Source organism: Varroa jacobsoni, unplaced genomic scaffold (assembly GCF_002532875.2).
Source record: "Varroa jacobsoni isolate VJ856 unplaced genomic scaffold, vjacob_1.0 scaffold_266, whole genome shotgun sequence".
NCBI classification, from domain to species: Eukaryota; Metazoa; Arthropoda; class Arachnida; order Mesostigmata; family Varroidae; genus Varroa; species Varroa jacobsoni.
In genome coordinates this window covers 1-20319 of record NW_019213168.1, presented here as the reverse complement: position 1 = coordinate 20319, position 20319 = coordinate 1, and the positions used below count along the sequence as shown (strand labels likewise).

The 20319-nt window shown below is 41.6% G+C and overlaps 2 protein-coding genes and 1 long non-coding RNA gene across 5 annotated transcripts; 1 reads left to right on the top strand and 2 right to left on the bottom strand.

Moving 5' to 3' along the window:
- The first annotated feature begins 3393 nt into the window (after positions 1–3393).
- LOC111258804 (carboxypeptidase A4) lies at positions 3394–7137 on the top strand. Its single transcript, XM_022830345.2, has 3 exons — positions 3394–4685; positions 4938–5950; positions 6380–7137. Exons 1-3 carry the CDS (start codon positions 3568–3570, stop codon positions 6565–6567), a joined length of 2319 nt encoding a protein of 772 aa, XP_022686080.1. The 5' UTR covers positions 3394–3567; the 3' UTR covers positions 6568–7137.
- On the bottom strand, positions 7033–13194 carry LOC111258805 (uncharacterized). 3 transcript variants are annotated; one of them, XM_022830348.2, is made up of 5 exons: positions 13023–13194; positions 9945–10369; positions 9698–9777; positions 8204–9526; positions 7033–7983 (listed from the first exon to the last, which is right to left on the bottom strand). In XM_022830348.2, the coding sequence occupies exons 2-5, from the start codon at positions 10319–10321 to the stop codon at positions 7955–7957; spliced, it is 1809 nt and encodes a 602-aa protein (XP_022686083.1). In that variant the 5' UTR covers positions 10322–10369; positions 13023–13194; the 3' UTR covers positions 7033–7954. The 3 variants fall into 3 exon arrangements, with proteins under 3 accessions (XP_022686083.1, XP_022686081.1, XP_022686082.1); XM_022830346.2 differs by having other exon boundaries at positions 8204–9529; positions 13023–13192; XM_022830347.1 differs by lacking the exon at positions 13023–13194 and adding an exon at positions 12683–12987 and having other exon boundaries at positions 8204–9529.
- Positions 13195–17426: 4232 nt separating this feature from the next.
- On the bottom strand, positions 17427–20306 carry LOC147753731 (uncharacterized). Its single transcript, XR_015310296.1, has 2 exons — positions 19660–20306; positions 17427–18629 (listed from the first exon to the last, which is right to left on the bottom strand). It is a non-coding gene; the product is annotated as an uncharacterized LOC147753731 (long non-coding RNA).
- Positions 20307–20319: the final 13 nt, after the last annotated feature.

Below are 20319 nucleotides of genomic sequence, written 5' to 3'. Positions count from 1 at the left end.
TCATTCGATTCAAACTAAGAAAACGTTTCTTCAAGGCCAATGACTTTCCAGGATTGTTTTCGGTAAGGTTCTCTTCAACTGAAATGCCTACAACAGAATACCGACCCTCTCTGATCCCTGTCTCTCCTCTTAACTGTCCCTCTGTTCGTTTAATCAGCAATGAACTCCGTCTTGTTGACGCTTAAACTCAATTCATCGAGTATCATTGATCTATTGCACTGTTACATTGTTAGAGTTAGCAGAAATTATCAAAGGAAAGAGCAAAAAGCTTTAGCAGAATTTCACATTTGTATGCAACTAGTTTGTTGATAATCGAATGCGCTCCATTGATATATGGCGTAACAATGAGGGTCATCTCTCATTGTTAGACGAAGCCAAGTAGAAATAACTCACTGGTACAAGGATTTTCGGCCCTTGAACACAAGCTGGATCTTCGCATTAATGCGTGTGTCTGTATGTATGATGTGTCTGTATGTTGAACGGTAAACTGTTTCGAAAAAAGGATATACTTGGTAGCTGAAACATGACGATGCCGGATACACAATGTTACAATTGGTTTTATCTAAAATAGGACGTCCTATCTGACCGTTAGTTAATTGGGATTTTTTGGCCATTGCTCTAGTTTCCGATCCTTGACGTTCATGCGTATAGTACATTCAGAGATATTCGATAACATGGAACTCATCGTTATTATTGTTCTTGTTATTACTATTAGGGCAAATTCATTGCGCACTTCGAGATCTCTCTTTTATCGGGGGTAATACAGGGGGTAGCGCAAACAACCCTGCAACGGCCAAAAATATTTCCGCTACAATGAAAATAATTTAAGCATACATTATGAGTACGAAGTGACATAACGTTAACTCTGAGTAGTTACGTAATTACATGATGAGCTGAAATTAAGAACTTAAATAAACCCGAGACTTGATGATGTTGAGACGATCGTTTTATCTACCTTGGTACCGAAACAGCAGTATCTTGCGCACATTTCTTCTCGACAATGACGTACTACTACATGTCTTCAGCGGGCAAATAAATACGACATGGACATTCATATGCAAACAGATATTTGTGCTTGTTTCTATTTCGGCATTGACCATTTAATGCTAAGTTGATCCTTAATCTTGATGTGTGGTAGTACCACGATTTAGCCGGAACGAGCCATAGGTCAAATGGTTAATGGAGCATGTCTAACTTTTGCCAACAAACAGAAAAAATGAAGTAAGAAATTAGTACTTGTCATTTGTTGTCGTTTAACCGATCGACCAAATTGTTAGTGAGTGGTCCCAAAAATGGTTTGGTACTATTTATTAGCTATCAGCTTGAGTTCTCTTTGGAAAGGTCGGCTAACCACAAACGCGAGCGGCACCAAATGCCTTGCTAGTGGCTTCTAATCGTTCATTTTGAATAGAAAATATATATCAATACAAATATACACAGAGTACGGCAGGAACCGAAAGCGAGTGACCCGACACGCATATACCAGTCCCATGTTACAGAAGACAGCGTCGATTTTCCCAATTTAAAACAGGGATAAATTTACGCATGGATTGTATTAAAATGAACGCATAAGAGCAACATAAATCATTCAATCTATGAATGCTTCTTTTTTTTTTTCACTTAGTTCAACTTATTCTAGGTGTGCGAAAATAACAACGACAAACATTTCGAAGTTTCGAAGCAGGAAGAAACCACTATGAAATTTAGCTTGCCACCGTACTGCCCTTTCAGTTGGATGATCTCTCAAGTTAGGCGGGTTTATTTGAACGTAATCCCGCTTAACCTTGTCTGTTTTCATATAGTTAAGTAGAACAACTATCTACGAGCTAAATAGACAGCTAAGCTGCACTTCAAGCATGTAAACTGTATGGCAGATCCTATAAAGCTGAAAAAGCTTTTTGTATAACAATTTCTAGTGCATATCCCATTTCGGCCTGATACCGCGTTGCCTGCGGCTCTAAGTTCCTAGATAATTCGCTGATTCTTTCCGCAACCGTTGGCTGCCGGTCAGCATGAGAACAAGCCAAAAAAAAAAAAGGAATCACGCTAATTAGCCGTTCATGCTGACAGTACACGATTACGAAATGATTTTCAGATACCCGCCACCGTATTTATATTGATATACGCTTGCATTTACTCTTCGCAAAGGATTATTCGATCGCGATCAATGACCCCGCATCCAATACGTACCACTTTGGCGCCACCGCGTGAAGCGTCTAGGGCGATTTTTTATATCCCATGCATGGCAGAGCAGCCATTACTATCAAGACAAAAAGCATGAACAGTCCTTGCATAAAATCGATGCCATGAAACGTGTCAATGAAGATATCGGACACCTATAATTTATTTAACCTAAAACAAGGCTTTTCTCAATTGTTCGAACAATATGAATAATTTCATATATATTCAAGTATCCCACTAAAACTCTGTTTTATTTGTTTTCTGTAAAAGGACATTATGTGGTCTGTTAATTTGACTTTGTTAAACACAGTTGATTGTATTTTATTACAACACAACTAAAAAGTCGCTTATTTATTTCCAGATAAACACTTCTAATATTTTACGTTTTTTACATGAATGTAAGTACGATGCTTATGACGAAATAAGTTTTTCTGAAAGGGCTAATTAAAACAAGAACAAAACAACTACTCAGTCTTATCGGTGGAACTTTACAGTTGCATTCAAGCACAAAATCTCGGAGTACGCATACCCATACTGCATGCGATTCGACGGTTATATATACATGAGTTGCAAGTAATCCAGAAAATTCTATAGATAATATATTTATCTTTTAACTGAGGGAAGTCTATCTGAAATACGTCTAAACACTTCGGTTACAACATCAAAGCAAATAGCCATCCGTCAATATATGGCATGAAATAAGCTTACGCAAGCTAAAAAACCACCTTATTTTGCTCTCTCTTGTCTTGTACATCATAATCATACTCAGTAATAAACTGGTAGCACGTACAATTTTCACTGGTTAACAGCGAAACTGCATCGATAACAGATGCATATATATGCCAATCGCGGTGACCGTGGCCCTGTTTCATAACGTCAGCGGGTACTCCCTAGTTGACTTCTCCGAGCAACGAGAGGGTACCATCTTGTTCGCCTGATGCCAGCGACATTTACGAACTTACATCGAAAAGCGCTAGAAAACCGGGACCGTTCTGTCCCACTGGTCGGCAATAGCCGGCGGAAAGCTAGCCGGCCATTTGAACGAGTTCAGTTCTATAGTGGCCTTGTGGCTTTTGGTCGTTTCTCCCGGACTCGAGCACTGAACGGCGTCAACGGACGCAATAGCCGAACGTATCACCAGAATACTAAAGCCAGTCCGGGTCGATAACCGGGCGAATTTTGGCTCCGAGCGCCGCATCCGGCCAAGGGAGAGAAAAAGGATTTAAATGACGGCCGCCTGCAGAGACGCTGGTAGATGGAGTCACGAACAAAGTGCTGACGCTGGCCAATATATATATATATATATATATATTGTGCGTCGAACAGAGGTAGAGTGCAAAAGATACGAGGAGCAAGACCAGTTAACCTACCAGCCGGCTAGCCAAAATGAGGCTTGTGCTATGCGCTTTATTGATTGGCACAACCGCTGGAGTACCCTTAGAGCCTTGCCTTGACAATGCAAGATTGTTGTCAGCCGCCGACACAAAACCTGCTTCTGCAAAAGCAAAGTCAACGATAAAGGGTAAAGACCAACCGTGTGGAATACAGGCGGCTCCTTCGACTTTTAGTGCCGAAGATGATAACGAGTCCCGGCCGGAAAAAATACCAGGACACTTGTCCCAATCAAAGGCAAATCAAATGAGTGTTCGGCTCCTTGGACACGAGACAGCCCATAAACTGTCCGGCTTCGATTCGTTGATGCGAGATCAAGCTCTGGAAGAGGCCGAAAAGCGAATGAAAGAACAACAAACGAAAAACACAGAAAACAAAGAAGACATTTCAAAGATGCCAGAGCCAGCGAGTTCTGTGAAGGGACAACCTACCATGGTTAACTCTAAGGAAAAAATTATAATGAATTCTACGTGTAGTGTTTCTGCCACCGATGCTAATCAGGTTGTGCCTTTTTATAACAGTGAAAATAATATAAAGGTTACCGCGTCCAGAGTTTTCGCTGGCGGCGACAGGGCTTTAGGCAAACCGTTTATGAATAAATACATGCCTATAAAAGTTCAACCCAATAATAAACCCGGCAAAATGGGGAAAGCACTTGCAGTGGAACATCTGACGGAAACAACTTTCATGAAAAAGGAAGAAGGTTTAGTATCGTACTCATTCGAAAGTGATATGATGACCGCAGGCAAGTCGGCAAGCAGAAAAACGCCCTCAATGCCAAACGCTGTCAAGACGGATATAGAAGAAAAACAAACTGATGATGCGAGGACTAGTCTGAAAGCAAGGGATAAGTTACCGATAAAGAGCGCAGCTAAAATTATTCCTTCCAGATATTCGTCAGCTGTTCTAGTAGAGCCTACAACTGTAATGGACGCAAGGTCTGAAGAAAAAGGTAGCTTTGTTAAGCAAGAGACCCAACAAAGTGGTGCTTCTGTGAAGTCGAAAACATTTACCGTGAAGAGTGCTTCAAGACAGTTTGGTTCCATCCCAGAGAGGCAACCTTATACACACGAGCGTTTGCTGCATCCAGGAGAAGTCAACTCATATAATGGGTATACATTTTGCTGGTTTCTATTCTTTTCATGTATTTCAGATAACGGTTCGGTAACCCAGAGATAAACCTGTGTTTTAGAAAGACAAAGTCTAATTTAATATGGTTGTCATTATTAAGTAACAGACATTCTGCAAATTTGATTTTTCATTTTTATTCTAGAGACACCTCACGTGATATGTTGCATTTATGTTGAAAATCGAAGTGTCAATAGCTGTGTGTTTAATATATTGTATATGTTTGCTATTTTCAGTTACAAGGTTTATCGTGCCATGGTCGGCTTCAGAAGCACCGAGAGTTTTTTTAACGAACTCGCAAACGATGAAAGTCAAAATGTGACATTTTGGCAAAAACCTCTTGTTGGTAGGAACGTCACGTTTATTATGCCAACTATAACAGCACAAACAGTAGAAGTAGCACTAAAGAAGCGGAAACTAAGGTACACGATACTTACAGACAATCTTAAAACTTGGATCGATGCTGAGCGCAAAGAACTTAATCCAAACCTATTTTTAGAAGAGCGAAATATGGAAAATTTCAAGTTAAACAAGTACCACCGACTCGACGAGATTTACTCGTACCTGGACTTGCTTGCCAGCAAATACCCTGCGCTTGTTCAGCTTGTAACCCTAGGTCATACCTACGAGGATAATCCAATTCGGGGTGTCGTGGTCTCCACAGGAGGAAACAAACGTGCCATCTATATCGACTCTGGAATCCACGCTAGCGAATGGATTTCGATCGCATCGGGACTCTATTTGCTTAGCAGTATTGTGTCGGGCGCAAAAAATGACACCGAAATTAACACGCTGTTAGATAGGTTTGATTTTCACTTTGTTCCGGTCGTCAATCCCGATGGCTACAAGCATTCTTGGATTGGTGATCGTCTCTGGAGGAAGAACCGAGTTCGCTTTCAGGGTTACCACTGGTGCGCGGGAGTGGATCCAAACAGAAATTTCGGTTATCACTGGGGCGATGAAGGAGCTAGTGCCAATCCATGTGCCCAGGATTACCGAGGCCCATTCGAGTTTTCCGAAAGCGAATCACGTGCCGTACGAGATTATGTCACCTCGTTGAAGGGTAACCTTTCCTTATATATGAGTCTGCATTCGTTTGGTCAGTATCTGCTGTTGCCTTATGGAGCTGGTCCGCTTCTCGTGAGTGCTCAACATGATGAGCTCATGGCCGCTGGCTCGGTTTTTCGAGATGCGATTTACAAAAAGTCCGGTCAGATATATCGCGTTGGCAGTTCAAAACAGCTGCTGTGTAAGTAAATTTCTAATTGTTTTCTATTATTAATACGACTATCATTATCAAGCTCAAGTGCTCCAAATTGTGGGGATGTATATGTTGCATGTCTTACTCTCTCCTGAAAATGAAATTCTCTTTCTGAAAAGCTTTTTTTTTTTTTATCACAATTATTATTGCGTGAATCTGTAATAATAATTTGTCTATCTAACCGCAGATGCATATGTATTTTTTTTTTGCTTCGAAATGGAAATCAATAAATGAAAAAAAAAATCATTATAATTACATGAAAAAATGTCAGGACTGATGCTTAAAAAATACTACTGTCCGTAGCCCATGAGAAAAAAAGCATATGCATAAAGCACTGTCCGTTATTATGATGTTCGAGCATCCTTATTCATTATAGTACTGTGTTTTTCGGTTCGATTAATATTCCGCTCTTTATAGATCCAGCATCGGGCACGTCGAACGACTGGGTGCATAGCCAAGGGGTTAAGTACGCGTTCGTAGCAGAGTTGTGTGACCAGGGTGACTATGGTTTTCTTCTGCCAACTAGCCAGATTTTGCCAACAGCCATCGAACTTTTCGAAGGCGTGAAAGCTGTAGCCAAAACGATCGCTTCAACTGAACTATGAAGCTTTATCGCCTAAAGTACTTTGCTCGGTCCGGCAACTCGAGTCTGACTAAAGCATTGATGTTACGCAAACACCGAAGATGTATCATAGAACCATTTCTTGAAACCATGGCATCATGACACTTTCTAACCCCTGCGTCCCACGCTAATACCAGCCCAATTCTGCCCAACATGTACAGTCTATGATATTATTAACAAGACGCGTGTTATGTAGAAAAATGGAATGACTAGTTCGCATGCGTGACATACATACAAGATACTGATATGTATGTGCCAATGGAAATGACCCTGGAGCAAACAGCGATCTATTCCGTCAACATGCCGGCACACACATACAACCCTAATACATGTAAATATCAACTATATTTATAAATTGAGTAAAGGAGCTCGTCATACAAATAGACAGATAATCGTTTCTCAGATTCATGGAGGTCAGGGGTATTCAACATAAATAAAGTACATTAAATTTTCTCATAAAGACTTCATTTTTATTTCCAACATGTTAAAACAAAATGAACAACTGAACTGTATAATAACGTTTACCTTGTAATAAACAAATATATTAGCCTAACTATTGTATTTTATGATTAGGTTTCATATAGACTGTACTTTAGCCCAGCTGCCCTCGAATCAATCGGTCCGGATCGGCTAATTAATGTTAAGGATGGTTGGTATTAATGGCACCAGGAAGCGGAGCGCATTCTGCAGAATTATGTGATTATACGAGCTGCAGCCCTTTCCAATCAGTGTCGAAGAATGTATAGTGTAAGCAAAGTCCGATGACTTCTAGGCAAAATGGATTTTCTAAGCTGGGTCCTTTTATCTCAAATGCTACGTCTATATACGACGGTTCATCTTGAGCCCAAAGGCCCACTCGCAACACAAAAGCTGGGTGAAAATCTTCGGGCGATATGCGACAAAATGGAGCGTATTTATAAACTAATGAAACGGTTTAAGCTTAAAGTTTCTTTTTTGCTAAATATTAAGTCCTTATAGCCACTTATAGCCCTTTTTCGCTGGCGATGAGCAATAGAAAAGTGAGTGGATGTTCGACCTACAAAAAGAGGAAAACTCTGAAATTCATCTCCTGGCCATCTCTGCTGGAAGCTAAATCTGAGATGCAAGCGGTCCAATGATCAACATGCCTTATCTGCGTCTTTTCGTAGGAGACTATTCACAAGAAGATACGGTTCTTAATGACTTGTCGGTGTGTGTGTGTGTTTCTGACTACTTATTATCATCTTTTCCGCCGTCTATCGTTCCTTTCACCGTGACCCATTCAATTCTTGTGACGTAACTATAATGATGACGATCTAATGGATGAGGTAAAGATGAAGTGAGGAATGACTAAAGTGATGTTCTTCCCATGGTATCCTCGTTAAGTCCCTTTAGAAATCAGTGCCGTACATTTCGCGACCTGGAATATTTCAAATGGAAGCTATGTAGTTAAAGATATTACGAAAAGCTACTCTGTAGCTTGTGGAAACAATGTACACTGGTTTTTGAAATGGATCTCAACAAACGCTGCCGTCCGAATTCGGCCTGAATCCTACAACGTATTTTATGAACAAGATATACATGCAGTTGTTTTCATGTAGGCTGAATAGCATGAGCAAGTATTTACTTAAGAAGCTCACTTATGTTAGCGGATGTTTGATCAAACATCTGGTTGATTTCGTCGAAGAATCTCGAGGTCATTGACAATGGCCTTTCGCTTTGGTTTGTTGTGGTTTGTCGAATCGTTTGTTCGTAGGAGCTCGTCGTGGCGCTTTGCCGATTTATTCCAGGTTGAAACGGCGGCGGGGGTGACTGCAGTGGGGCAAAGACAGGTTCGTTCCCTAACGACGGTGAAGACCGCTCTTGATTGACACTGAGCTGATTAGCATATGAGTTCGTATAACTCGGCGTCAAACCGCCAAACTTGAAGGGATCCTGAAATTGTGGGGTCTCCAGTAACGTCTGATAAGGTGATTCGTAATAGGGCCGCGACTTGAATGACGATTTGCTTGTCGAGCTCTTTATCTCGCGTCGCAGTGGCAGTGTCCGTGTCCCATCACTATACGAAGGTGACGAGTAGCTTGAGTATGTAGTTGTTTCTTCGAATCCTGATCCCGTTTTATGTGTTGCAGTCTCCTTAAAGCCGGGTCCGCAACGGACCGTCTGTCTAACCGATGGCGGTGGCGTGTACGTTTTGAAAACCGGGTTCACCGTCGACTGGTAGAACTGCTCAGAGAATGGCTGTTTTTGCGTCGGGTATTCGTTACTAAACGAGCTCGAAGGCAGCGGTTTTGTCGGATGCACCGGAGGCGCCGAAGGTGCCTGAGGAGCCCGAGAACTAAATGAGAACGGCGGAGGAAGAGCCATCGAAGACGCAAGGGGTGTCGACGGGAGCGAAGACGCTACCCCCCCGTCGCGGAAAACTCCGCGCGGAGGTTTTGGTGGCACGGGAGGCGGGACTTTCTTGTAGTTGGGTGTTGGCTGTGAGTACAGCTGTGACGATGAAGCAAACGTTGGCGAAGAAGATGGAAGATAGGCGGACGGTGGCGGAGGCACAGGTGGGGGTATCGAGGAAAATGATCCTGACGATGGGGCTCCATAAAGAGAAAACGATGCAGGCGCTGATGGTGGGGGCGGCATCGAAGGAGGATAACTTCTCGAGCTACTAGGACTAAACAACGGAGGAGTCGAGACGTAAGGAGATGATGAAGAAACCGGCAGAACTGCTGGAATAGTTGGTGCATGTGATGCAGGAGTTGGCGGTGGGGGTGGAGCGGATCTTGGGCTGGAAGCCAATGGCTTGTTGTGGGTGGGCTCAGGGGAACTCGCATAGTCATCATCCGACGTCGCTGTGATAGCTTGAAGGACCTTGAAAGAACGTGAAGGGATCTTTGATCCTGTATATCGGGGATTAGTCATCGATTCATCGAGCTCGGCAGGGTTGTTGCAGTACTCGCTGATATCTTCTGCAACAAATCATGCGTTATCATATATTAAGAGCTACGTAATTTTATTTTATTCTTAGATATGTGTAAGCCAAGAGTCTTGTGTTATTTCTGCGTCAAATCGATTTAACAGGTGAATACAGCTATGACTGTTGCTAATATGAAAAACTCTTAAAGCCATCGACTTACGAATGTCTTCAGGCCAAAGGGGAGGTTGTTGTCCGTATTCGTTAAGACCTGGTGAGCCTGGGCCACAGACTGGGCTGAACCTGTTGGAAGGCAAATGAGCTCGCTTTACCAGCTTGTAACAACGTAACTTACCGAAACAATCACCTGGTTGCCTGCTCCTCATTATATACTATATTCGCTGATTTTTATAATAGTATTACTCAATCACAACGATAAATCTTGAATCGAATTTTAATCTAGCACTTACTCTCCCTGTTGCTTAGCTCGATTAACCTTCTTCTGAAAGTTTGGTGATTTAATTTCCGAAAGATCAATGCCAGCTGGTGTATAGGTAAACGGTTTCTTGTCTTTCGACAACGTGCTCTGAAGTTTCTCGGGAAGACGATCATACTGTGTGAATGAACCGTCGGGGCCTGAGCCGCTTGTCGGTTTCGGGCTCTGAGGTGCAGAAGCGTTGGCAGCTACCGCAGCGGGGCCAATTCCAGGGATCTTAATAGGAGCTGAGCGTTCAACATTCGTGTTAATCGTGCTCACCTCATCCTTTCCGCGCTCTTCACGCCAGTTAGGTTTCCAACCGGGTGGAGGCGGGGGCGGCGGTGGTGGAGCTGGGGAGTCGTTGGACATTCTCGAGCTGTCAGAAATGCCACTCAGCAAACCAGATTTTTAAATAACCTTAAAAAAGAGGCGTGGAAAAATACGGCAAACTGAATAGGATTGAAATTAGATGCAATGCAAATCGACCAAGACCAAAACGTGCAACTCTATCTGCGTCTATTATTCAAACCGATATTATTAGTTAACGGAAGGTAATCAGAAAGCGAAAACCGAAGCGTTTCAGGTTTTCGCTTTCTGATTTTTCTGCTAGATGATTCCCACTAGACTATCACATATATATATATATATATATATATATATATATATATAGATATGCTAGTCTAGTGGGCTACATTTGTGTATTTATTAATTCCGAAAACTAGATAACAGCTATTATCTAAATTTAGCTAGGCGCTAAAGTATTACTGAAGAACAGTGCGAAGGTAAAACTCTAAACGTTTCAATAATATTTCTCTTGTCTCTTTTAGAATGGGTTTGCTCACGATTCGGGGATACAAGTTTTGGCACAGGCTTTCCGATATAACGATTTTCTAACTTTGTCGAAAGGTTTCTAAATGAAAAGCCTTTCAGCAGGAGATCTATGATTATTACTGTTCAACAGATGTTCAATGAAACTCGGTTCTGTATGTGGCGACAGGTAGATGTAATGGGCGTATCACAGACTGAATCCAATGGAAGATGTTTCAATGCATGTTATTTTACATTTTACATGAACGTTGAAACATTCTACGTTTTAGATAAACTTTGAAAGGCTTCTTAAAACTATGAATGATCATAAGCACTTTCAGTCGAATGAAAAAAAAGCTGCAATCTTTTAAATTGAGTATTTTCAGCTACGCGAGTAAATTATAGTCACCCCTCTATTTGTACATCACCTGACCAGTGTAAGGGCACAGTCCCGGTCTATGCTAATGCTGGTAGTTAACTCGTAATGACTGAGTGGTTAAATCATCGTACGGTCAATGTCTGACGCCGACTTCTTTGTTATTATCTGTATTTATAACAGCACCATCTAGATTGGTTGCTAGTCGCACAGTAGCTGTAGCTTTGCTTGTGTCTCACAGAATGTGAAAACAGGAAAGTACAGATAAACGAAACTGAGAGGACGCCCAGCTATGCTTGCCTGTGCCCTAAGTAACGCCGACTCTCGAACGCCGAATGCAGCTGCGAGACAGCAACCTCGTCCGAGTATCCTCATCGTGCCCGTTCGGAGTTCTTTCACCGCCCACAAGGTTTTGCTAACGTCGGCTTTCATAACGGCGATGCTAGCGGTGACCACTACTAGAGGTTCGTAAAGCGAAGCCAGCTATTGCTTATAGCATCGTCTCTCGTGAGCGTTGGCAGCCTTGTTTGCCTAACAGCTTGCTTCGTTCATCCAACCTTGGCCCGGAATGCGGCTGGCAAAACCAGCCACTGGTCTGCTTTACTCCACCAGCCAACAGTCAACTGAATTACCTGACTGGGCGCCCGCGCTGTTGCATGGGATGCAATCGAAAGGACGGGACCACGGTTACTGACTCTTATTGTTGCTCTTGTTGTTGTAGTTGTTATTGTTGTTGTTAACTGCTTCTGCGGCGCCTAGAAGAAAGTACTTGGTCAATGACGGTGACGCAGAGCAGAGACGCAGCGCATTAATAAGTAGTGTACAGTTAAGGACGAACAGCATCACCTTGTAGGCAGTTTGAAACGGACCGATAAAGTGGTTTAGCAGCGTCTGGCAAGTTTGTGTATTCGAAATTAGTGATGTTGACAATTCGTTTTGAGGCATGTAGCGTGACAAACGTATGCGACACAAAAGTCGCCTATTTACGGGCTGAAGAGCACATCTATTCAACTAAGCGACATCTAACTCCACTATCTTTGTCGCCATCTATAAAAGATCAATCTCGTACTCGCTTTCGATGAAAGAATCTACTTATGAAGTAGAAGTAAACGATTTGCCATATCAGAATTGGAAAATGTGGTCCCTCAACAACTAGTAACGCAAAAATGTATCTACAAAAGGTGCAAAAGATAGCACTAACACTCCAGAAATCTTAAACATTTACATCCTAAGTATATATTCAGCCTTAGCGACGCATTGCGGCTGTTTTACTAACAGTTCAATTCTTAATGAATGTAGATACCCGTATAAGATTAACCAGAGTTCGACCACTTCAAAACAAGCAGGAAATCGTCGTCGTCGTCATCATCCTCGCAGACTCGACGGCAAACCGAAAGGGTTCGGGTGACACGATACCGTTCGAATATCTTTATGTGAAAAACTCATCAATAGAACTATCTTACTGAAGCGAGACGGTGGTCAGATAAGTGCTCCGCTTTTCCTTAATATAGAATCGTTACTTAACTTCACTAAAATATTATTATTACTTTTTATGCGTTTATTCCTGCTCCACCTATTTCGTGGGGTACTTATCGCTGTTAATTCGTCATAAACAAACTGCACAGAAAGCCACATTTAATATAATGGATGTTTCAACAAGGGTCCCTTTGGTTGACATGTAGGTCTGTATGTCCACTTGCTGTTCCAAAACTCTCCGAAACATATCATTAGCACTGGGTGATTAAAATCCCGGTACACATTTTGTGTTCTGAGGATGAACATGAACGCATTTGCCGATCACAACCAACACTATCTTTATGCATTTTCTTCATTTTGTACCAAAATTAACTCGATTTTCACGGAAGCAACTCAAAAAAAACTACGTACTTCACCAGGTGGTTAGTTACTGGCTTGCCACGTCGACCCAGTCTCCCGTGCAGCTCGCGAAGTAGCTGTGGTGTCCGTCTGGTGAGTTCCCACAACTGGGAGAACGCCGAGCCCGGGGCTTCGTTAGAGGAGGAGGTCTCACCTTAGCTCTAAACCTTGCCTCTGGTTAGCGAACGTCTGTACCCTTACAGCGTATAGCATCGTTTAGAGTTTTGCTTTTAGCGGTAGATCATAGCGACCCTCTGGAAGGAAAGACGCTTTCCGCTCTGTCGGCGCACCCAATGAGCCCCCAGGGTCGGACTGCTACCTTAGGACCGCTGGCGCTCTTGATCGAGTCTAGCAGGCGTGCATGCAACTACCACCGGTTGGGCAAACATCCGCAAACCTTCAGCTATGAGTTAGCTTAGCGACGAAGTCAGCGACCCAGGTCAAGCTGCGGGCGGATGGCAATGTCTGAAAGGACACTGATAGTTTTGACTGACTTAAATCGTCTGCAAAACTAGTTTTTGCCGCTGCATTTTCGTTGGTCAGTTCGTGGTCGATGGCTGTTCCTGATAGTTTTCGAAAATCGACAGCGCCAAAATCGAGAGTAGAACAAAGAACAAAAAGCCGAAGGGAGGGAGAGTTTAAAGAAACGCGGAAAAGAAGCTGGCACAAGCCATTTATGTATGTGCTGGCTTGATACCGCGGTGAAATTAACGTGATTAGTGCTGCTTAGCTTCATACTGGAGATAGGCAGAAACGAAAGCGACTAGGAGCGGTACAGTTTGATTGCTGGGGCGCGTCATATTTATTTGACGCGCAACTGTTGTCTCAGTCCTGAGCTACATGGTGATAGAACCACCTATTGCTGAGAGATACTAAATTTATGGTTTGCCGTATTACTCTACATGGACTAGTTCATGTTTGAACGAAGCTTCATGCTTGCTATTAATGCGACAAACAGTCAGCGTAATACTACTTTCTAAACCTGCTTAAAATGTAAGACAGTTTTCAACTTGTTTGGTAAATCATTAAGGAAGTCACATTGTTGCAAGTTGCACTGTTTAGGGAGTCATCTTATTCGGGTTAGCCTTATGTTTTGTAGACGTCTGATAGAAAGTACTTTGGGGGCATTCGAACAACGTAGCTCCTGGGTGTTGAGCATCAGTGACACTACATGGATCGACTTTTCAATTGAGACAATCATGCACAGGTATACGAACTATATACAATTAATAATGAGCTTTACATGGGTTTTTCGATGCTGTTAAAACAGGACAACGTCTGTATTGGTAATACATCAGCCCGTCAGCTGTCGTTGCTGGTAGAGGATCGCGTAAGGCTAAGTTCGAGATCGCGGCCACACATTCAGAATTTCTTGGCTTCAACCCAGCGCTGAGCATTCGCGTGCTCGCCTATGATTTTTGTTTGGCTCCGCTACAATCCCGTGATACACTCGTACTCTTACCATTGACCAGAATCAACTTTCACTCGGTCTATAGATACCGTAGGTCGGAAAACTTTTAAGTAGACCCGAACAGTCGGAAAATCTCAATTTCTAACATAGTCTACCGATGAACATAAGTAGACCATAAGAGTATCGTTTCTTTTTTGTTCTTTATAAAGACTTAACTATCTCATAAGCAACCAGCAAGTTTACAGCAGATAATTATGTGGAGTGGAGTCTCCACTGAAAGCGTGTCCAGAGTCTGGCCAATTTAGTGCTCTTTTCTTGTTCTCAACGAGCTTAAGTTAAACATTGCTCTGACACTATAATAAACAGTTAAAACTTTATAACAAAAAATATACAATTGCCACATATAGAAGTGATCAAGAAGAGGATCTCATACACGTGCGAACTGAATCATACTGTTTTTACCAATGAAGAGATAATAGCTCGTTTTAATGTAGGCCTGATCATTAAGAGATCTCAAAGACCTATTAGATTAGCATTTAGTCAATTCTTGCAGGATACGATCTCTTACAGGAAAACTATATTCGCAATCCGACTGGGTAGGCAAATCATTCTTGTCCACCTAGACAGAAATACACACGAAACAGAAACACTTGGGTTATTTAAGCTTATCTCACAGATCTAAACTACATAAACAAACTACCCTAGTTAAGAGAAAATATCCCACTCGTTGTTGCTGCGGCTAAAATCCGATCTCCTTTTCACCCATATTCTAGACGCGCGTTTCATTTCACTCCTGACTTTTAACAGTATCTTCAAACGATACACGACTATGCCATGACACACAGATCCAATCTGTAAAGAACAGGGATAGGGTAAGCGAGTAGCTTGTCAAATAGAAGGCTGCGCACAGTCAGAGGCTGGTTGCTAAAGTCTGTCGTACAGCAAAACTGCTCACTCAGACATCTTTAGATCACCGTTAGAGCTCTTGTTCCGAGTCGTCGCAGCAGCAAGGCCCGTTATCGTTGCCGCGACTTGAAAGCTATCCATATTAACTCGTTTCTGAAAGCGTTGCTCGCAGAAGGTGGCCGCTTGACTCAACCAGCCTAAATACTGCACGCAGTATATATGGGTAAATAGTATACCGAGTAAGACAAAAGTCTCAAGAGCGCTCGAGTGGAAATACGACACAAGAGACTCTTTTTCATTTTTTAGAGACGTTTCTTTCACTCTGTATTATTTGACAATACGTCTAAACAGTATACGCACACCGCAAGGAACTAAACTCAATTTGAGCTAGTTAAAATCAAACGGTGAGGAAAGTCGTCAGTCAGTTGTAGGTAACTACTAATTGCATGCGGTATAATAACGCAAGTGGAAAAAAGCTTGAAAAGTTACTTGTCTGTTTTACTGTAGGGCTCATATAGAATCGAGGTAACTAATCAAGTGTCTACCATAAGTGAAACGCTACAAGGTTGCTAAATAGACGAGCTCCGCGAACGAGAAGAGTTCATAGTAATACGCTGAAGTGCTCAATTATACGGTGTAGTAATACTGACAGTTGACAATATAGTATAAGGTGTTCTTTAACCGGGGTGAAAAATGAATACGTTTCGTGGCACTAAAGGCGATGTTGTTTTGTTTGCGATCTTGACAGGAGAGCCAGTTTAAAATGTAACCAAACGCTCCAAACGAAGAAACAAATTTCTTGAAGACAAAACAAAATTATTATTGTAAGCAAATGTTCACTGAAATCAGAAATGAAATAAATGCGACGCAAAACTATGGAATAGAGGGCGCATAATGCAAACAACGAAAGCACATTGATCAATCCTATAACCTATACACGGCTGATCAATCAAAGTCAAAGGCATTTTTTGAGCTTTTCTATTTGGCCTCAAAACATTTATTTGATAACCATTTTTTAGCCATCTGCTAAGCATCCATGAAGAAGGTGTTTCTATCTGGATTGCAAACCTTTGCTAAACCACATTGAGCTACCTACCTTTCAGTTGCCAAGTTCTACTTCAGAGGCGTAGACAAAGCTACATTACCTCTGCACGATGCATCACCACACACGAATCACCGTCCTATTCATTGGGTTTTACCTAAAGATTGATCTTACACCCTGCGGTTGATGGCATTTAGTACAAAGACATGTATCAGTCTGTAGGAATAAGTCATCTATGCATGAAGACACTTTCATTGCATTTAAGTAACCTTTGTAGAAAATTGTGTGTCATAACAGTACAGGCCATAAACCGTGGAACTGTGGTAATCTAGAGAGCAACAAGCCCGATCAGTACGTCCGTTTTTATGTCTGGAAGCGCGGCATTCGACCGTATTCACCCACTGAACACTTTTCCACGTAAAGTGAGGGCAAAGGATTAAACGAATTCACAGTATCTTTAGAATGAATATACGTATATGTCAGTAGATTTAGAAGGATCTTATATAAGAGCAATCAGAAAATTAGTTTTTGATGAACGCGTAAAGTGAAACTTCCTGATTATAAAAAAAAAAGTGTATGGCTTTTGCTTTGCGAATTGCAAAATTATTATTTAGACAGGAAACGTGCACAGGCCGTTTTGCTTCTCTATTTCCAATCATCATTTTTTAAACGAACGTTTATTTCTAATAAGTTTGTTTTCTTTCAAAGTGGAGGAGGCGTGGAGAGTGAGTTCATTTTGTTGTAAATATTCATTAGTACAATGAATATTTACAACAAAATTTATTCATCAGTCGGTCCAATAGTAATATACTTTACACTCAGCAGCTTCATCGGAAAATAGCTAAGTTCGGCCTAGTTTCTCTCAAAGGAAAACACCTCAGGAAAGTTTATGGCATATGTATAGCAATGGTATTAAAAGTATGCATGCAGATAACAGAGGAAAATGTTTCAATTTATTCGACTAGACAATGTTACCAACTTGTCACGAGAAACCACCTAGGTCGTCATGCATAAATGGACCTCTCAATCAATCAATCAATAAAGAGGCGTATAGGAATAATGTCTAATGTATTGTTGCTGTTTATTCGTTCATCTGTATGTACAACCAGTCGTCGGCATTGCTCAACAAATAAATAATTCCAGTGGCGGGCCTGCTTTGGTCTGTCTCCCTTGTCACATCCATCTCCCCGCCCCTTGGTAACCCCTAACCTCTGCATACGTTCACATTACCCTAACCATCGTCAATATCTAGGTACCACGGTTTCGTTCAGCGTGTATTTGCCAAATACACAAGTAACGACGAATTTGATTCAACATTTTTCTTCTGTTCTGTGTCATGTATTCTTTTTTTTTGCTCTTAATTTTTGCCCCGTTTCTTTTCCCATAGTCTTGTTGTTTCTTAATTAACGGGATGGTGTGCTTTGCGACGTACAATTCGTCCTCGATCGTTGTCCCTGTTTTACGATAGAGCGCGCGATTGGCCACCTATTCACACCCTACATCCCCTTCGCCCAAAACGCGTCCAATTCGTAATACCCAAAACACCATTCTAATGTTATCATTATCGCATTATTTTAATTATTATCGTTATTCAAACTGCGACAGGAGAAAAACAAATAGGGAGACTGATACTCCCACGACGGACTGCAAGACATCTCTTCGACGATATACAAGTGTATCTAATATTATGTAACATACGGAGCTCAGCCTCTTGCATCTTACGCATTTCTCGAACTCATCGCAGCGACTGTTGCTACTGTCGCCTCTGATCAGAGCCTCAGTCGGATATTTTTTTACTACGTTGACTCATTAGGGCCAAGAGTCGGCCACAAACCCTACTCAATCCAACTCGACCTAACCCCGAATTTCATTTCCGCCCAGCGTTTTCACAGCCCGGAACATAAAACATATTCGCTAATTTATCTCTATTACACTCGCTTTTTTGTTATTGTTACTACTGCTGTTGTCATTGTTGAATGTACACTTCATATGTCAAACAGAATGTCGCATTACGATCATCGCGTCCGTGTGTGTTGACGGATGTGCAATAACGAATCTTCGTTCTGAGCTCTTTCTCTCCATTTCTTTTTTTCTCTCCTACGTTCCTTTCTCTGTTTTTTCTTTTTCTGTCGACACACCACAAATGTTCACTGAGGATCTCCTAGCTGCAACCTCTTGCTGATATCGGCATCATTTGCCTCACCCTCATCAAATGGCCTGTCGTGTTCTCGCTATGTAAGAATTATTACCATCATTCTTCCTACACAAAAAACAAAAACGACATGTGTGTTGTTATGCACGAGCCGCTGATACTGATGAGAATGATGAGACATCGAGGCTTTTTGCTCGCACGTTGTTCTACTGTCCTTTCTGGATAAATCGACTAAACAAAAAACGGCAGGACGAAGATTTCATTTTTAAAGACTTCAGCTTTTCCGCTGCCCCTTTTTAATATATGCGAAACTTACGCCTCACACCTACTGTAAAGCCAACACGCCCAACATTTTTTATAGTCTTCTCATCTATCAGTTTTATTCGGCCTTTCCCGCTGTGACGTCCTTGTCGCTATGATCATCGTAATCGTCACCTCAAATCGTGTACTTTTCTAGTGCTATTACATTGATGATTGAACATACGTGCCCTATGTATGTGCTTACATGCACTCGAATTGCTCGGTAATTCATCATATATATATATATATATATATATAGCTACGTCCAGCGATACCATTACTACTATTCCCATTTTGCAATTATCATAATTATTATTTTATTACTTTAAACATTTTCGTATTTCTTGCTATTATTGTTATTATTTTTAGTGTTATATTCAAGAAGGGTGTGCTGCATTACTGCCAGCGATCAGTTTTCGAGTTCCGTCCTCGTACAGAAGTTTTTCATTGTCACATTCTTTTTTGCTCCTTTCTAAATGATTCTGCTTAGTCGTGACGATGTTATTGGCTTATTTGCGTTCCGTCGCGGCTCCTGAGAATGGGTACAACCTTCGACCTTCTTTGAAAATCTTTGTCTCTTACCTCCATAAATGTACACAAATTTACTCTTAAACTGATTCTATTTCTAGAGCATGCAAGAGCTTATGTACGAACTTCGACTTGGTAACCGCTTCTTCTAGTTTTGCCATTCCCGCCGCCTCTGCACGGACAGCTAGGCTCATTTCATCAGGTCTCTAACCCCCAGTTTGGTTCTATATACTAGTGTTATTTTTAGCATTATTACCATATGAATATATCGAGTAACAAATCCACACCAACTAAGCTGACGCAGACATACCCCATTTTGTTTTCGAGGTTTCTCATCATTGCTCCTTGTTACCCCCATGTAATTCTCCTGCTTCTCGTGTTGCAGTTTTTATATTGTTGTGCCTTTGGCCGACTTCTCAATTTCCTTCTCAAACGGATCATCATGAATTAACAGGGAAAAAAAACTCGACAGCTGTCTCTCACCTGGCTGTTCGTTCGGCTAAGCACTGCCAAACAACACGTAATTATGAAACAATTGACCTCTGAAATCGGTTGGTTATCACCTTCGGGCCCGGGCGGATAAGCGCCCGTTAAAAATGTATTAATCGTATTGTTGATGCCGCTGTGGTTTATGTCCTTGATAGATCGCTTTTCCCTTAGCCATAGATATACATGTAATATCGTGTCATTCTCTCGGCTCACTCATTCATGTAAACGAAACAGCAATCAATCATTTAATCATTTGCCTTATTATCATTGTTATAATTATTATCATATCATATTGTAATCAGCAACTGCCATTGATGTGTCAAGATATAGAATATGCACATCTATCATAGATTTCCTTCGTTCTTTCACTTCCTCGATATTTGCGTATTACTTCATGCCAAAACGAAATCCCAACAGAACATATACAGCACATTATAGCATCTTTTTAGCAGCATTCATTACTCAATACTCAAGTCATTAT